This window comes from Mesoplodon densirostris, chromosome 2 (assembly GCF_025265405.1).
Source record: "Mesoplodon densirostris isolate mMesDen1 chromosome 2, mMesDen1 primary haplotype, whole genome shotgun sequence".
NCBI classification, from domain to species: domain Eukaryota; kingdom Metazoa; phylum Chordata; class Mammalia; order Artiodactyla; family Ziphiidae; genus Mesoplodon; species Mesoplodon densirostris.
In genome coordinates, this window is record NC_082662.1 from 672,870 (window position 1) to 690,846 (window position 17,977).

The 17,977-nt window shown below is 54.2% G+C and overlaps 1 protein-coding gene across 3 annotated transcripts; it reads right to left on the minus strand.

Moving 5' to 3' along the window:
- Positions 1-64: 64 nt before the first annotated feature.
- Positions 65-17,395, minus strand: CDK11B (cyclin dependent kinase 11B). Of its 3 annotated transcripts, none has more exons than XM_060088812.1 (20): positions 17,288-17,395; positions 12,566-12,689; positions 11,641-11,756; positions 10,331-10,428; positions 9,374-9,512; positions 5,586-5,722; positions 5,160-5,282; positions 4,750-4,845; positions 4,513-4,671; positions 4,222-4,287; positions 3,405-3,580; positions 2,536-2,626; positions 1,962-2,083; positions 1,665-1,770; positions 1,380-1,501; positions 1,194-1,301; positions 1,003-1,119; positions 765-913; positions 494-683; positions 65-409 (listed from the first exon to the last, which is right to left on the minus strand). In XM_060088812.1, the coding sequence occupies exons 2-20, from the start codon at positions 12,674-12,676 to the stop codon at positions 317-319; spliced, it is 2,319 nt and encodes a 772-aa protein (XP_059944795.1). In that variant the 5' UTR covers positions 12,677-12,689; positions 17,288-17,395; the 3' UTR covers positions 65-316. The 3 variants fall into 3 exon arrangements, with proteins under 3 accessions (XP_059944795.1, XP_059944794.1, XP_059944796.1); XM_060088811.1 differs by having other exon boundaries at positions 10,301-10,428; XM_060088813.1 differs by lacking the exon at positions 17,288-17,395 and adding an exon at positions 12,447-12,493 and having other exon boundaries at positions 10,301-10,428; positions 12,566-12,655.
- Positions 17,396-17,977: the final 582 nt, after the last annotated feature.

Here is a 17,977-nt window from a genome sequence, read left to right on the forward strand (position 1 = left end):
TGCCTGCCCTCTCCTCGCAGGGCACATCCGATACATCTGAAAAAACACAGCCTTTCCTCCCACGGCAAGGAAAACATGATTTAATTCTACAAATTTACAAGCCAAGATAAAATATGAAAACGTGGAAAACCCCACGAGGCCAGCAGCCAGTCCTAGACTTGAGGTCGCGTCCACGGCAGCCCCGTGGCAGTGGCGGCACCTGGTCAGGGCAGGACGGGGGTCTGGACCCAGACGCCACCTCCAGTGTCTGCCGCTGTCCCAGCTGGGCCTCAGTGGTCGGCGCTCCCCAAGGTGGGTCCGGGGTCAGCTCTGAGCCTCAGAACTTGAGGCTGAAGCCTGGGCCTGCGGCTGAGGCCCCCTGGTTCGTGGTTGTGAGGTGGAAGCCTGTCTCCTTCAGGTCGTCGTCACCCTGTGGACACAGCGGCTTCGTGGGGCCCCGGCCGGGCCAACCCCGCCTCGGGGACCCCGCTCCCCCTGCCGGCCCGCCCCTCACCAGCTGGCTGTAGCCCAGGCCACCCTCTGGGGGCCGGGGGCTGGTGCCCCGCTTCACCCTCTGCTGTTCGCTCTTGGCGGGCCATGTGGGGAACATGGAGGGGTCGATGGGGAGGGGGGTCTCGCGGAAATACTCGTGCTTGAGGCCATCCTCTGCGCTGACCCTCCGTCCAGGGAAGTAGGTCAGAAACCTGGGAGAAAAAGGCACTTGGCAGGGGCGGGGCTGAGCGGGGAGGAGCCGGGCTGAGGGCGGGGTGCAGGGAGGGACGCACTTGTTCATGAGGTCGAAGCCCTGGTCTGAGAGCAGAGCCCCGAAGCGCTTGCGGAGGTTGTTATACGGGTACTCGGTGAAGGTCATCTTCTTGACTGCGGGAAGGTCGTTGTAGCCGGGCCAGATTTTCTCACTGGGGGTGCCCAGGTCCTAAAACAGGGTGGCGTCTCAAATAGCCGGGCCCTGCAGGGAAGGGTCACCTGGCCCAGGTGCCTGCACACGTCCCCAGGGGCACCCACCTTGAACACTTTGTTGATTTGATCAATTTCCGACTTCCCAGGGAACAGCGGCTTCTGAGTCAGCAGCTCCCCAAAGATGCAGCCCACCGACCACATGTCCACGGCCGTGGAGTACTCCTGGGGGTCAGGAAGCACTCAGGGGGCTGGCGGGTCGGCGCGCCCAGGGCAGGCTCCTGCACACCCACACTCACCTTGGCGCCGAGCAGCAGCTCGGGGGCACGGTACCACAAGGTCACGACCACCGGGGTGTAGGCCTTCAGAGGGGAGCCATACTCCCGCGCCAGCCCGAAGTCCCCCACCTGTGAGGACAGAGGGCGGGCTGTGGACGACTGAGTGCCCGGGAGCCGGGCCCTCCCCGAGTCGCCCGCAGGGCTCACCTTGAGGATGCCGGCGTGGCTGAGCAGCAGGTTGGACGTCTTGAGGTCTCGGTGCAGGATCCAGTTGTCGTGCAGGTGCTTCACTCCACGCAGCAGCTGGATCATCAGGGTCTTCACCTCCCCTGGATGGCGACAGGTCAGCACGTGGCCGGTCCCCCGGGTCATCGGCCGCCTCAGCGGCCACCAAGCTTCCCGGCCCCCGGGCACTCACACACACCCAGCGCGACAGGGTCAGAGTTCCAGGTCAGCACTCCCGCCCCGGGCGACCCGGGCGTGGGGCCCTACCCGGCAGGAAGGGCTGCTTCATGGTCTCCATGAGGCTCTTGAGGTCGTGCTCCACGTAGTTCATCACGATGTAAATCTTGTCCATGTTGCTGCCCACGACGATTTCCTAGGAAACGACAGCAGGCCCCATGGCCCGGGGGTCCCAGGCTGGTCCTGCCCCCGCCGGCTCTCTCAGGAGACCTGAAATCCCGGGGCCCAGACATTGGGTGACAGCAGGGACCTCCTAAGCGCGACGGCCACCGCGGTGTAGCATTTGGGGGCCCCGCGGGGCAGAGGCGCGTGGGCCGGCGGCCTCACCCTGACGGTGACGATGTTGGGGTGCTGCGCCTTGAGGATGGTGTTGATCTCCCTCAGCGACGTGATCGGGAAGCCCTCCTTCTCCTTCTCCATCTTTAGCCGCTTCAGAGCCACGATTTCATCTGAAAAGAAAGCAACGTGAAGACCAAGGTTGAGCAAACGTTCTTCCAGCCACACACTCTTCCTGTTTCATCGCTGTTCCCCGACGATCACGGGACATGGCCAACCGGCCTCCCCCCGTGCTCAGGGCCTCGACTGCTTCTCTGAGGCCCCGCCAAGGGTGCACACCTGCCTGAGGCTGCAAGCAAGCAGCACTGAGCCTTGTGGTCAGGCCGACTTCTGGCCTCTGGAGGCGCCAGGGGGCCAGCTGCTCAGGTGTGCACCAGTCAGATGAGGCAAGGCTGAGGCCCAGCACCAGGGGAGGGGTGACAACGAGGACAGTAGGAAACTATACCCAGTGACCCTGAGGCTGAAGGTGCCGGCGCCCTGTGATGCTGGCTGGCACTCTGGGCCACCCGGTCCATGCGCCACACCACCCCTCCCCTTTGGGGGACCACCCTGGGACTCGCCCCACCTGTTTTCTTGTCCTTTGCTCTGTACACCACCCCGTACGTGCCTTCTTCGATCCTGTTCAGGCACTGGAACTCCTCCACACTCCGACAGCCCTGGGAGGAAGCGCCAGCATGAGGGCGCGGCAGCGGGGCCACCCCCGAGGGAAGCGCCGCCGAGAGGGAAGCCCCGCCGGACGTGGCAGGAAGGCCCGCAGGGCGCGTGGGCAGCGGCCTGGGCATGCTCTCCTCGCTTCAGTGAGCACGTGCCCCTTTATCCAAAAGCCGGCCCTGGGCAACCCCCCACCCCACCACCTCCAGTCACGTCATCCTAAGATGAGGGTGGGACAGGAGTGGCCCTGTGCACTGCACCCCCAGCTGGCGCAGGAAACCCCCCGGAGCTGGGGCGGCACTTGGGGCTGGGCCACTGGCCTTGGGGCGCCCAGAGCACCTGAGGCCGCTCACCCTCTGATGACCTGCCCTCTCCAAACCCCCTCCCTCCAGCATCGTTGTTACCGACTTTTCCCAACAGAAAACGTGGGCTGACTCATAGCACTGCCCTCCGACCCCTGCACAGCGACCGGGCGAGAGGGGCAGGTGCCCACCCAGCCCAGGCCGAGGCAGAAGTGACCGCAGAGCTGACCGCCTGCCAGGCTGCCCACCCCCTCCACATGGGGCCCCTGGCGGGCGTCCTGGCTGCGGACGCAGGAACTGTCCTCCCCCCAAGACTGCTGGACAAGAGGCCGGACCATGATCGGGGACAGGTGAGAGGCCGGTGGCCGGGCCCGCCCAGTGACAGACACCCACAGCGGGAACCCGGCTTCTGCTCTCAGCAACCGGCCCCGTCCACGAGCAGCAAAGCAGAGCCAGGCCTGGGGCAGGGAGGGCACCTGACCTGCAGGGCTGGCAGGTACTTGGGCAGCTCCTGTTTGAGCTCGATGGGTGACAGGGCTGGGGAGTCGGGCACGAAGTCCCCCTCGGTGAGGGCGCTGCTCTGGGGGGTGCCCTCGCCCACCTCCTCTTCCCCGTCTTCGCTCTCTCCAGAATCGCGGTCAAATCGTGACTCTGGAACTTCAAAAGTTCAACCCAATTACAAACCAAGAACGAGCAAGTGTGGCTACCCCACCCGTTCTGGGGGCGGACAGCAAGTGCAGGAAGAAGCCATATTGAGAGCCCCGGGGGGGCCAGGCACGGGCTGCGCGTCCCATCGCTCTGGACAGAGGGCACTGTGTCTTGGGGCCACTGGCCGGGCTGGGACCACTGTGAGCCACTGACCGGTTGCGAGCTCCAAGGCCCCCCAGAACTTGTGGCCACTGGCCAGAGGGCTTGGCCTGGCTGCCTGTGGAGGCCATGCAGAACCTGGTCAGCAACGGCCCTGTGGTCAGAGTCGAGCTGGCGTTTCCCAGCCTCCCCTGGTGTCCAAGCCCAGCGCCCTCAGGATGGCGCTCATTCAGCACTGTCCCTTCTAAGGGACGCCGGCCCCCACGGGCCCAAGCGGCCAAGTGCGGGGTGCCAGGGGAAGCAGCTCCCCGCGAGCCACCTGGGTCCTGGGACGCACCAGCCAGGCGCTCCCTGTAGCTCCCGGGACACGACGTGCCTCTGAGAAAGGTTATTTCTTAGGTCGCTGCCCTGCTCACGACTCAAACGTGGGTCAGCACCCAGGTCAAGGGCAGACGAGGAGGCGGTGAAGCACCACTTGGGGGGCCGCTCACCAACCAGGACGTGGTTTTCATTCTCTCGCTCCTCCTCTTCACTCATTTCTTCTTCACTCACTTCCTCTGTAAAGGAAACAGGTGTCAGCTCAGAGCCCCCCGAAGCAGAAGCGCGGTCCACTTTAGCTGACAAGGAGGCAAGGGGCGCCCTATGTCGTCGACTCGGGAGCCTCATGTAAGTCCCAGAGAGCCAGGCGTTTTCAATCTGGATACATTTTTACTGAGATTTCAAGTCACCCACCTGCAGCTCCTACGCTCTTACGGACTTAAACCGCGTGCGGGCGCGCTCACCGGCTGACTGTCCAGACGCGTCCTCGGAGTTGCTCCCGGTCTCCTCCTCCTCCTCCTCCTCCTCCTCCCCCTCCGACTCTTCGCTGCTGCTCCCCTCTTCTTCCTCCTCCTCCTCTTCCTCCTCTTCCTCCTCCTCCTCGGAACCTGACCCTGACTCCGCTTCAGGAAAGAAACAGCCAGCAGTGAGCTTCGGCCCAGGGGGGCCACGGGCCTGGGCGGGGCCGGGCGAGCGGCTACCTGACGAGGACTCCGCCGAGCTGGTCCTCCTCTCGCTGCCGCTGACGTCCTGCAGGTCGGACAGCAGGTCTCTCTCTTCCACTTTCTCTTCTTTTACTTATGGAACAAACCATCGAAGGTGAAATGTGGGAAAACATCTGAAACTAACAAGATTCGATGGCGCTTCTCATACGAAGACTAACTTCGGTTTGTATGAGGAACAGCTCACCCAGGTACCTGGGAGGAAGACAACTCTTCAAGGGACCAGTAACAAACGTTTGAGCTGATAAACTTGTTTCGTACGGAGTCCCTCTCACACACCACGGAAGCGTTTAGCGCATCGTGATGTGAAGCAGCAGCCGCTTTCTGTGCCCAGACGCCCCTCGCCAAGACCGCCACGCGCTGGCCCAGCTAGCGCTGTGCAGCCTCACCTGGCTTCCGGCTGTCCCCCAGCTCAAACCTCTCTCGAGGCGGCCGGAGTGGGCTCCGACTCCAGTGGCTGGCTTTCACCTTGTCGCCATAGTCCTCTCTCGCTGTCCGGTGATGTGCAGACACTGCGCACGAGAACAGAAAGGAGGTGGTGCCGGCAGCCCCCTTTCCCATGGCACACACGCCACCCGCCCCAGCCCCCCACAGCACCAGAATGGAGCACAGGAAGCGACCAGAGGACCCAGGTGGGCTTTCTAGACTGCTCCCTATTGGTCAAAAGGCAGGGGGCCAGAACCCACCTCTCCAGCCTGGGCCTGACCCCCAGTGTGTGGACCCCAGACAGCCCGCAACCCAGGAGCCGCAGGGTGGCCGGGCCCCGCCCCTCGCCCCGCCTCCCCGACGGGCCCCGCCCCTCACCCCGCCCCCACCTTCCCGCCGGGCCTCCCGCTCCTTGCGCCGCTCCTCGGCCCGCCGCTCCCGCTCCTTCTGCTCCCTCTGCTCCTTCTGCTGCTCCCGCATCTTGCGCTCCCGTTCTCGCTTCCTTTCTAACTGCTCGAGGCGGTCCCTGGAACCAGCACACGCCACATTTCCCCCCCGAAACAGGCAGTTCTCCTTTTTGCCCCCAGTGCTTTTTTGCTCGCGTTTAGAAACTACTTCTCTGGGCTGTTCAACCCGCAGAGAGCCTTTTAAAAGCAGAACATACACGCATGCGCGTCCTGGGAACCAAGCGTCGGTACAAGGAGGCAACGACTGCCTGGGGCAGAAACCCCACCGGCTCCAGAACATTCTGCTCGCCAGCTCTACCGAGACTCGCCAAGAGGATTCCCTCTGTGCACACAATGTAAATCCACCGCTACCAGGAGCCAAGTCTTCTGGGCCCCCAGGGGGTGGGAGAGCCCATCTGAGGAAGGGCGGGGGAGCCACAGCCCTGGGCCGGGCGCCCTGCGGCTCCTGGGGCGAGCTGTCGTGTGGGGGTCAGGAAATATCAGTGACCAGTGACCGAAACACGTGGGGTAGGCAGCACCGGACGCCGAAGAGTGAAAACTCATCAGTCTGTTAACTCTCAGGTCCCTACAGGGTTAAGTCCAAATACAACTTGAAAAGCGAACACGTTAAGCAAAAAAGGCAGCATTATACACACAGAAATGAGCACAAGCAAAACACGGTGAGAGCGCCACCAGGGCCGCCAGTGCTGCCCACACAGACGTCACCACTGGAGGGGCCGGACCAAGGCTACTGGGCTCCACACACTATTTTATAAATGCCAGTGAATCCAAACTATCCCCAAATAAAAGCGGAAGGAGACTTCCCTGGCGGCCCAGTGGTTAAGCCGCCGCACTTCCAGTGCAGGGGGTGCGGTTTCGGTTTCATGCCGCGCAGTACGGCAAAACAAACAAAAAGTGGAGGTATAACTTACATATTGAATTCAACCAGCGAGCTCAGTTTCTCTGAACACATCCCTGGAATCGGGCAACCATCACAAGCCGTCCCAGCATCCACTGATCGTACCGCCCGTGGCCACCCCTGTCCCCCGTCCCCCGCCTCCCAAGCCTGCTTCTGCCTGCTCTGCATTTCCCGACGTCTCTTCGGCTTGCTTTGGGATGAGTTTGCTTTTTTTCTGGTTTCTTTGGGTAGAAGGTTAGGTTACTGATTCGACAACTTCCTTTTCTGCTTTCTGGTTTAGTTGCTTAAACCTGAAACACTTCACTCCAAGCACAGCTGGAGCTGCATCCCTAGGTTTTGACACGTTGTCTTTGCTCTCATCTTGTTCAAAATATTTTCAGGGAATTCCCTGGTGGTCCAGTGGTTAGGACTTGGCGCTTCCACTGCTGGGGCCTGGGTTTGATCCCTAGTCAGGGAACTAAGATCCTACAAGCTTTGCGTCGCGACCAAAAAAAAAAAGTTCAAAATATTTTGTTTTTCCTTACCATTTTTTCTTCGGGCCATGGGTTTTTCACAAACGGGTTGTTAGATTCCCAACATTTGAGGATTTCCCCAGGTTTCGTTCTGTTGCTTTTTTTATATAGAAATTTGTTTTTGGCTGTGTTGGGTCTTTGTTGCTGCACGCGGGCTTTCTCTAGTTGCGGCAAGTGGGGGCTGCTCTTTGTTGCGGTGCGCGGGCTTCTCATTGTGGTGGCTTCTCGTGTTGTGAAGCACGGGCTCTAAGCGCGTAGACTTCCGCAGTTGTGGCTCACGGGCTCTAGAGCGCAGGCTCAGTAGCTGTGGTGCACAGGCTTAGTTGCTCCGCGGCATGTGGGATTTTCCTGGACCAGGGCTCGAACCCGTGTCCCCTGCATCGGCAGGCGGATTCTTAACCCGTGCCACCAGGGAAGCCCTGTTGCTGACTTCTAATTGAATTCTTCTGTGATAAGAGGGCATACTTTGTATGGCCTCAATTCTTTTAAATTTGAGATTTGTTCCACAGCCTGGCACACGGCCTCTGTTGAAAACTCATCCCAGGAGCTCTTAGGGCAATGCATGTCCCGCTGCTGTGGCTGCAGTGATGTCTGCACCTGTCCCCCAGCCTCTGTTCACCTGGGAAGGCCTTTATGTGCCCCTCACTTCCGAGGCTGGCCGAGTTCCTGCCTGTGGCCCCCGGTTTCTGATGAGAAGCACCCTGCTCGCTGCCGCCCCTCATGAATTTCTCACTAGCTTCCCCGGTGTGACTGTGACTTTGTACTTATCCTACCTGGGGCTCACCGAGTTTCTCGGATGTGTAGATAAAATGGTTTTCATCAAATGTGGGAAGTACTCAAGTCATTATTTAAAAGCCACCTGTGTGCCCCCCCTTCCCTCCCACACGCCACACGCGTGCTGGTGCACTGGATGCACTGGATGCACTGGATGCTGTCCCACAGATCTTGAGATTGAAGATCCTTTCCTCTCTGTCTTCAGAAGGCATGAAGTCTGTTGCTCCATCTTCAAGTTCCTTGCTTCCAAGTCTTTGCCAAATCTGGAAACGCTGTCTACTATGTCTTTCTTCCTTAATACGGGGTCAAACCTTATGTCTTTGTATGTCTCAGAACTTCTTGTTGAAAACTGGACATTCTAGGTAACATCTTGCAGCAACTTTGTACTTGAATTTTTCCTCCCAGTTGTTGCTATTTAGTAAGCCGCTGGGCTAATAACCCTGTGAACACTTGTCTCCCTTGAACAATGTGGCCACTGTTGCATTTTTCCACGTGCGCCTCTTTATTTTCAAGCTTGGCTTCCTTGGGGTCACCACTGTGTCTGCACAGCTGTGTGACTGGACCACAGTGGACAGAGCACAGGGCTTAGCAAACGTGGGTGTGTCATGTGCCATCAGCCAGGGCACTGAAGGCTCTGCTGGCCTCACAGTGGCCTTAGACCCCAACCTCTCAGCCGCATCTCTCACACTCCCTGAGTCCTGAGAACGAAGGCTCTCCTCACACCTGCTGTACCTGCCCTCTGTTCGGCCCTGGCTGCTGGGAACGTCACCACCTTCCAGCCCGCTACTTCCCTTCTGTAGAGCAGCCCAGCTCTCAAGCTCTCTCTGGAGATGACCGCAGGACCCAGAGGTGGCCCTAGGATTCACACCTGGGCCACGCGGAACAGATCTGGAGTGAACAGACGCTCTCTCCTGGAACTCTAAGCCCACACAGAGGCACCTGGAGACAAAGGCCCAGGAGTCCGGTGTCCCAGCTCCCAGGCCATTTCAAGGCCTCTGGGATTGCCTTTGTCACTTCTCCTTTTGTTTCTTGTTTGGAAGAACCAAGAGTCTATTTCTGCTGCGACCCCAGACAACCCTAAGCAACGTATCTTGTTGGTCTTTCTGGACAAGGCCCCCTGGAACAGCGCCGGTGCAGAGCAGGTGCCCAGCACACACCTGCCGAGTGAGCAGATGGGGGGTCGCCCACACCCCAGGCCTCCCCGCACTGACTCTGCCTCAGGACTCACGCGCCCCCAGAATGGCTCCACCTGGGCCTGGACAGCAGCCCTTGCCCTCCTCGCTGGGGGCGCCGGGCCCGGGTGTGGACAGCCGCTCCCCTCCTCCAGCCACCCGCCACCCCTCTTCCTCTCTCTCCTTCCCCCACTGCTGTATGTCCAGCCCAAGCCTTCGCCCCTCGCCTCTCGATTCCTCTTGGACCCCCAGCTCTGTCCAGCAGCACCCCTCCCTGCAGGCCCATCGCACAGGCTGCCACGGGGGCACTGGCGGCAGCCAGGACCCGCTCGCTGGCTTGCGCCGCGGCCTCACCTCTCCCGCCGGGAGTGCTCCCGCGCCAGCTCCCTCCTCTTCTGCCGCTCCCACTCCCGGCGGGCCTTGTCCTGCTCCTCTCGGTGACGCTTGCGGCGCTCGTGCTCCCTCTCCTTCTCCTTCACTCTGGCGTGCTTCCCTAGGGGGAACCAGGACGTGTCACACGAAGAAACTTAACCTCTAGAAACTCAACTTGAAAATACCCGGTGAAGAAAAGAAAAAATATCTAATCATTGACTTGGAGAAACAATCATGACTTTCTGTTAAAAAAAAAAAAAGAGGATGAAAATATAAAACTCTATGCAGTAAGCCTCCAGTTAAGAAAAAAACAAAAATAATGTGATTATCACTGAATAGAACCGTGATCCCCATCTTTCTTTCTAATTTTCTGTATTAAATGAACTGTGATTAGACTGTATTAGTTTCATGATTTAAAAAGAAATCACCGCTTGTAAAGGATACAGGACAAAGCTTATCTCCTTTTAGTTTCTACATCACGTTATACACCACGTTGGCCAACTGAGTTTAACAATGAGATTTGTATCAGGCCCCAGGCCCAGTTTTCCCAACACCCCTAAGAAGCTCTTTAATACTGGTATGAGATAAAATCCATTATTTCAGTTTTATCAAGCATCTGTTTCTTAGTTAAAGCAATTTAGCATTGAAGACTGTGTTTTCCCTTGTTGAATTAAGACAATTTTGTAGGTAGACAAACTACTCCAGAACAATGCAATGAGGGGGAAACACACAGAAGAAAACACAGAAGGAAAACAAAGTATCTATTCAGAATGATCTACAGTAAATTTATGTTTTTAGCTAAAGTTTCATTCTCTTCGCTTTCAGCTGTGCTCTGGAGAAGGCAGCAGATCATGACATAGGAACAAGACGCATCTGCACACAACACAAAAGAAAACGAATGCTCTGTACCCCCTTCCGCAGAATGGCTACGATGCCTACGTTTCTCTTTTCTCTTTTCGTCTTTCCTGTGATGAGCTTTTTCTTTCCGAGACATTTGCTGGGGTGGTTTGATAGCCAAAGAATCATCTTCCTCTCCTCTGCAATAAGACACCACAGCATTACATCACGCCTGAGAAAGTAATGTGAGGAGCACCGGGCTATCGTGGGGTGTCTTCAACCCAGAGAGACGAAGGGCTCAGAACACACAGGTGAACCTCAACCATCAGCCAGAAGATGATGTTCATTATGAAACCTAAGCCCAAACTGTGTATTAAATACAGATTCAGATGAAAAGTGTTAAGTGGGGAATAAATGTGAAACATGGAACAAAAAGGCCTCTTGGAGGAACCTTGAGGGTATTCATGATCTTGGTCGTGGGGATAGTTTACAGGTATATAACAACGTATCAAACCGCACACCCGAAATCTGTGCAGTTTGTCATTTACACCATAATAAAGTTGTTAAAAAAGGTCCCACAATTTTGGGCTTCCCTGGTGGCGCAGTGGTTGGGAGTCCGCCTGCCGATGCAGGGGACACGGGTTCGTGCCCGGTCTGGGGGGATCCCACGTGCCGCAGAGCGGCTGGGTCCGTGAGCCATGACTACTGAGCCTGCGCATCCAGAGCCTGTGCTCCGCGGCAGGAGAGGCCACAGCAGTGAGAGGCCCGCGTACCGCAAAAAATAAAAAATAAAAAAAGGTCCCACAATTTTAATCAAACAATGATCTCAAAAGGTCACTTAACAATATTTTCAACTGATTATATAACCAAAATCTTGGGAGAATTCACACCCTATGCCTTTTTGCCTTAATTTCTGGTTATGCTGTTTTTAACTGCTTGATGATGGACATGAGAAGAAAACAAGTGAGGAGAAAGCACAGCACGGGAAGAAACGTCAGAACATACAGACCTCGATAGGACCATTTCTGCTTCAAGGTCTTGCTCCAAGTATCTTTCAGCAGCTACTTTGGTTTATTTGTAGATAATTTTAGACAGTAATTATACAAATTATCACAAACATACAGCAGAATTCTTTAAATGTACCATGTGAATGGTGTTCACTTCACTGCAGAATGATCACAAAGAAAGGAACACACGCTCAGGCTTTTCCTAAGAAGAGGGGAGAGCTGGTAACTGACACCACACAAGAGTCATTTCAATCTAGAGGTAAACCTCAGGTCATGACCTCAAACTTTCAAAATAACACTGAGAAGGGCCAGCCAGGACCACGGCCTTGTCACGGGGCTCAGCCTGTCTCCTCAGGTGAGTGCACCTGCAGCCGGCGGGCTCCTCCAGGGCCACCGCCCTCTCACCTGTCTTCCATGGAGTCCTCTCTTCTATACGGCGAGTTCCTTATCGTTATCTCCATGCGGTGGTCCCTCAGCTCCCCCTCCTCAAGGGAATCCCGCTTGGAATCCCGGTCATCAGACTAAGAAGCAAGGAGAAAGTAATTTTCCTTACAGATAAGCCTATTTTTAATAATACTCAAACCTTGCCAATATCCGAAAACAAACTTTCATACACTCAAACTTTGAGTGGACCAATGTTATAAAATATAAAAAACTTTCATTCAAATCCCGTGACATCAGAATTTTGTGTAACTCTCTGTAACCCAGAACCTGAGAAATTTAACACCAGCGTATATGACAGGGGACATCAGACTCTGTGACAAGTATGTTAGCTGTTTATATTAGCCAGAACTGAGCCTTAAAGCCTATTTTATACACCTAATACTTTACAGTATCTCAAAAAGTACTCATAAATACGTAAGAAAGGTCTGCTGCTAAACTTATCAGAAGAGGCATTTCTTTCAATGCCCCTTGTCAAATTACTAAAGTTTTCCTATGTTATTAGGCAAACCAAGAAAGGTGTAAAACAATACTAATTTCAAGGCAGCTTCCTACTATACTAAAAATACTTGGAAATGGTGTCATGAATATAATGATGAAATGAGAAACATAAGCCCAACCGCACTCTAGTGATTTTAGGTTCAAAATACTTTATTTTCCACGTAGCTGTGGTCATCTATATGCAGCTTTAGTATGTTATCGATCTGCTGTCAATGTAAACTGAGTAATTGGATGTTTTTGTTAATTTTTAGAATAGATTTTGGGCTCACCTGCGACATTTGGAAGTACAAAAGAACTTCACCGAAGAAGCGTTGTTCTAATGGAAAAATGAGGGCAAAGAAATTAAATCTCCTTTAAAGAAAACACTTACTTAAAAAACATGGCTTACATTTTTTAAGCGTTTTATCTCTGCTTTCTCCTCTTGTTCCTTCCGTCGTTTCTTTTCCTGAAGAATTTCATCTAAAGTTTTCACTTTCCAAGAGTCCTTTTCATCACCCATTTGAGTTAAAACACTGCAAAAAAGACAAAGAATTCAAACTGTGTCAGGACACAGCAAACTGTGGTTTGATGCTATGCTGTTTCTGAACACTTTTGCCTTGCCACTTTTGAGAGCTTCAGTACAAATCTTTGTTAAGAGGGATGGGCTCTGCCAGAAATAAACCCACACACCTATGGTCAATTAATCTTCAACAAAAGAGGCAAGGGCTTCCCTGGTGGCGCAGTGGTTGAGAGTCCGCCTGCCGATGCAGGGGACACGGGTTCGTGCCCCGATCCCGGAAGATCCCACATGCCGCGGAGCGGCTGGGCCCGCGAGCCATGGCCGCGGAGCCTGTGTGTCCGGAGCCTGTGCTCCGCAACGGGAGAGGCCACAGCAGTGAGAGGCCCGCGTACAGAAAAAAAAAAAAAAAAAAAAAAAAAAAAAGAGGCAAGAATATACAATAGGAAAAACACAGTCTCTTCAGCAAGCGGTGCTGGGAAAGCTGGGTAGCTGCATGTAAATCAATGAAGTTAGAACACACCCTCACACCATACACAAAAATAAACTCAAAATGGCTTAAAGATTTAAACAGAAGACATGACACTCTAAAACTCCTAGAAGAGATCACAGGTAAAACATTCTCTGACATAAATGGCACCAGTGTTTTCTTAGGTCAGTCTCCCAAGGCAACAGAAATAAAGCAAAAATAAACAAATAGAACCTAATCAAACTTACAAGCTTTTACAAAGCAAAGAAAACCATAAACAAAATGAAAAGACAGGGCCTCCCTGGTGGCGCAGTGGTTGAGAGTCCGCCTGCCGATGCAGGGGATACGGGTTCGTGCCCCGGTCTGGGAGGATCCCATATGCCGTGGAGCGGCTGGGCCCGTGAGCCATGGCCGCTGAGCCTGCGCGTCCGGAGCCTGTGCTCCGCAACGGGAGAGGCCACAACGGTGAGAGGCCCGCGTACAGCAAAAAAAAAAAAAAAAAAAAAAATGAAAAGACAACCTAAGGACTGGCTGAAAACGTTTGCAAACGATGTGACTGACAGGGCTTAATTTGCAAAATATACAAACAGCTCATACAACTCAACAACAAAAAACCAAACAACCCAATTGAAAAAAGGACAGAAGGGCTTCCCTGGTGGCGCAGTGGTTGAGAGTCCGCCTGCCGATGCAGGGGACACGGGTTCGTGCCCCGGTCCGGGAAGATCCCACATGCCACAGAGCGGCTGGGCCCGTGAGCCATGGCCGCTGAGCCTGCGCGTCCGGAGCCTGTGCTCCGCAACGGGAGAGGCCACAACAGTGAGAGGCCCGCGTACCACAAAAATAAATAAATAAATAAAATAAAAAAGGACAGAAGATCTAAATAGACATTTCTCCAAAGAAGAAAACAAATGGCCAGTAGGCACATGTAAAGATGCTCAACATCGATAATTATTAGAGAAATGCAAATCAAAACTACAACAAGGTACCACCTCGCACCTGTCAGAATGGCCATCAATAACAAATGCTAGAGAGGGTGTGGAAAAAAGGGAAACTTCCTACACTGTTAGTAAGAATGTAAGTTGGCTCAGCCACTACGCAGAACAGTATGGAGGTTCCTCAGAAAACTAAAAATAGAACAATCATATGATCCAGCAATCCCACTCCTGGGCATGTATCCAGGCAAAACTATAATTAAAAAGGATACACACACCCCCTCCCCCATGTTCACAGCAGCACTATTTACAATAGCCAAGATATGGAAGCAACCTAAATATCCATCGACAGATGAATGGATAAAGATGTGGTACGTATATACAATGGACTATTACTCAGCCATAAAAAAGAATGAAATACATTTTCAAGGATGCTGCCTGGAGAGAGCGATGTGTTACTGAGACTATTTGGAGTACATATGCGAATGCACCCCGTTAAGGCCTCTATATAAACTTTCCAGATCCTCGTGGGCAGGTGTGGAGATCTACTCATCTTGTGGACGCCCAAGACAAGCCTCTATTACCTCCTATTGGTAGAACCTATGCGGGCTCCAGATGGCAAAGCGGAGACGCAGTGAGCAGCCCCAGCTCCAGCACCCCAGCGTTTGGAAGGAAGGGACTGGAAGTGGAAGACAACTGCTCCAAGAGCACCAGAGCACCCCATTAGGATGCAGAATGCTCTAGGAGGCACAGAACTCACGGCTGTCTTGGGGAAACCACAACTTTCAAAAGTCCACTTAACTAGGAAGCCACTGCCACTACTGCCACTGAGTCCAGAGCCACGCTGTGTTTGCTCGGATCTGCCCCAGCAACATGGACGTCCAGGACCCTGCTTCTTAAGAGCCACAGGTAGAGACCGGACAATGGCACGTCTCTTTAATTCTGCTGCCAAAAAATCGGTTCCTGGGCCTGTAGAAATGGCAAAGATGCGCCCCCCCCCAAATGCAGTCTCTGCACGTCCAGCCTTCAAATCTCACGTATGTGTATCTGACTGGCTGAATCTGAATCACACTGAGAACCCCAGTCTCACGGGAGTCTGGGAAACACAGGATTCAGCGTTCCACTCTCTGCCTTTCAGAAAGGCAAACTAAGAAGGGTGAAGTGGATATTGGGCACAGGTCTGTTTCAATCTCGATAACGATCCTTTACCAGGTGTTTTTTGAAAGGATTAAATGTGGTAATATGTGGAAGTGCCTATTTCCGTAGCTGCATGTAATAATATGCAATAATCGGGTTTGCTTAAACCACTTATTCATAATTCAAGAATAAATTTTCCATGTCCAAATGCTATACAATTAATATTCCAAACATGAATTCACTATCAATTTGTCCATGGGTACAGCTGGAAATGACCTCTACTTGTCTGAGATGATAACTGTGTACAGAATTCACACCTTAAATTAACTGCTGTCCAGAATGGTAGCCACTAGCCACATGTAGCTATTGAGCACTTCAACTGTGGCCAGTCTGAATTAAGCTGTGCTGTAAGTATAAAATACACACTGGATTTCAAAGACTTTGTGTAAAAAATGTAAAATACCTCATTAATAATTTTACACTGATTATTACATGGGAAATAGTAATACTTTAGAAATATTGGGTTAAATAAAATGTATTATTAAAATTTTAAAAATAGAAAGAAATAATGCCATTTGCAGCAACTTGGATGGACCGAAAGATTGTCATACTAAGTAAACTAAGTCAGAAAGAGAAAGACAAATACCGTGTGATATCACTTATATGTGGCAACTAAAATATGACACAAATGGGAATTCCCTGGCAGTCCAGTGGTTAGTACTCGGCGCTTTCACTGCTGGGGCCTGGGTTCAATCCCTTGTCAGGGAACTAAGATCTCAGAAGCCACGCGTGCCCCCCCCCCAAAAAAAGACACAAATGAACTTATCTAGAAAACAGAAACAGTCACAGACATAGAAAACAGACTTGTGATTGTGGTGGGGGGGGAGGGAAGGACTGGGAGTTTGGGGTCAGCAGAAGCAAACTATTATACACAGGACGGATAAACAACAAGGTCCTACTGTAGAGCACAGGGCACTATATATACAATTTCCTGTGATAAATCCGTAACAGAAAAGAAAATAAAAAAGAACGTATATACATGTATGACTGAATCACTTTGCTGTACAGCAGAAACTAACACAACATTGTAAATCAACTATACTTCGATTTTAGAAAAACTAAAATACTAGAAAGAAGGATTTTAAAAAAAAGTGATGGGCTCTGGAAAATGACCACTTGGATTCCAATCTCTTTGCTGTCATTCCTGTGCTGTCCAGGGCTAGTTACTTCATCTCAGCTTACCATTCCGTAAACGGTAAGACAACCGCCTATATGACAGCACCACTGGGGATTCAGTGAGATCACCCAGGTAGAGCTCGTAGCTCAGTACCCGGCACTCACCAAGCACTGTTTTTGCCGTCAGGAGGATTTATTAAAAGACGACCTCGGGGCTTCCCTGATGGCGCAGTGGTTAAGAATCCGCCTGCCAATGCACGGGACACGGGTTCGAGCCCTGGTCCGGGAAGATCCCACATGCCGCGGAGCAACTAAGCTCGTGCGCCACAACTACTGAGGCCGCGAGCTACAACTACTGAAGCCCGCGCGCCTAGAGACCCTGCTCCGCAACGAGAAGCCACCGCAGTGAGAAGACCGCGCACCGCAAAGAAGAGTAGCCCCCGCACGCCGCAACTAGAGAAAGCCCGCGCGCAGCAACGAAGGCCCTATACAGCCAGAAATAAATGAATAAATAAATAAAATATATTAAAAAAAAAAAAAAGAAAGACAGACGACTTGGGCTGCGTGGGCCACTGGCCCATCGGACGGCTGCAGCCCCAGCACGGGATACGGGGAGGCCTGGGTGGTTGCTCCGAGGGCGCGCTCGCAGACCAGGCCGCGGGTTCCCGGTTCTTGGGGTTCAGTCGCGCTAGCCCGGCGTTCGGCCCGGCAGAAGTTGGCTCGGGGAGCTCCAGGGCCCGCCGCCTCCTCCACCCCGAGTTCTGCGCCGGGCCGAGGTAGCGGGGAGTGTCGCCCCCCCCGGCCCACGCGCCCGAGGCCCGCCGGGATCCGAGAGTTTAGGTGAGCCGGCCGCGCCCCTCCCCCGCCCCGCTCCGCCCCGCCCGGCCCGCCGCCACTCACCCCTACGCCGCCGCCGCCGCCGCCGCCGGTCCCGGAGCCTGAGGAGAAACCGCCCGGCGCGCGCCAGGAGCGTCGTCACTTCCTGCGTCGGCTCGGGCTGATGACGACCGAGGGCGGGCCCCAAACGGCGGGCCCCCCCCCACCCGGCGGGCCCCCCGCCCCCAACCCCCCCCGCCGCCGCCACCAGACCTTCGCAGAGTGCCGGGCGCGCGCTAGCGCGTCATTACGGGCCTCGGCGCCGACTACTGGCGACGCCCGGTGTGCCGGGGCGGGGCGAGTCCCTGCTGGCAGCTCGGGTTCGGCGGAAGTCCGGGCTTGGCCTGGTCGGGTGCCCGGTGTTGCGCTCTTTCTCCCCGTCCCCGTGACCCCGACCCCGGCGGTGGCGCGGTGGACTCCGAATCTTGCCTACGGAAGACCTCCCGCCAGACCGGGGCGGGGAGAGCGGTTGCCACAGGGTTTTAAGCTGTGCTAAGGCGGGGGAGGGGGGCCCTCAAAGTCCGTGCACTCCCTCATCGTGAGGTGCGGCTTCTAACCTGTGGAGGCTCTTAGAGTGAAGTTCTCTTCCCTGGCTCCAGTTACTCTGCGGACCTTGGTGGTCACAGAAAACTGGCAGTTCAGCCTCGAGAACCTCGGGAAAGAGAACGGTAAACGAATACCCACATTCACTGGACCTGAAATGGAAAATGGAGA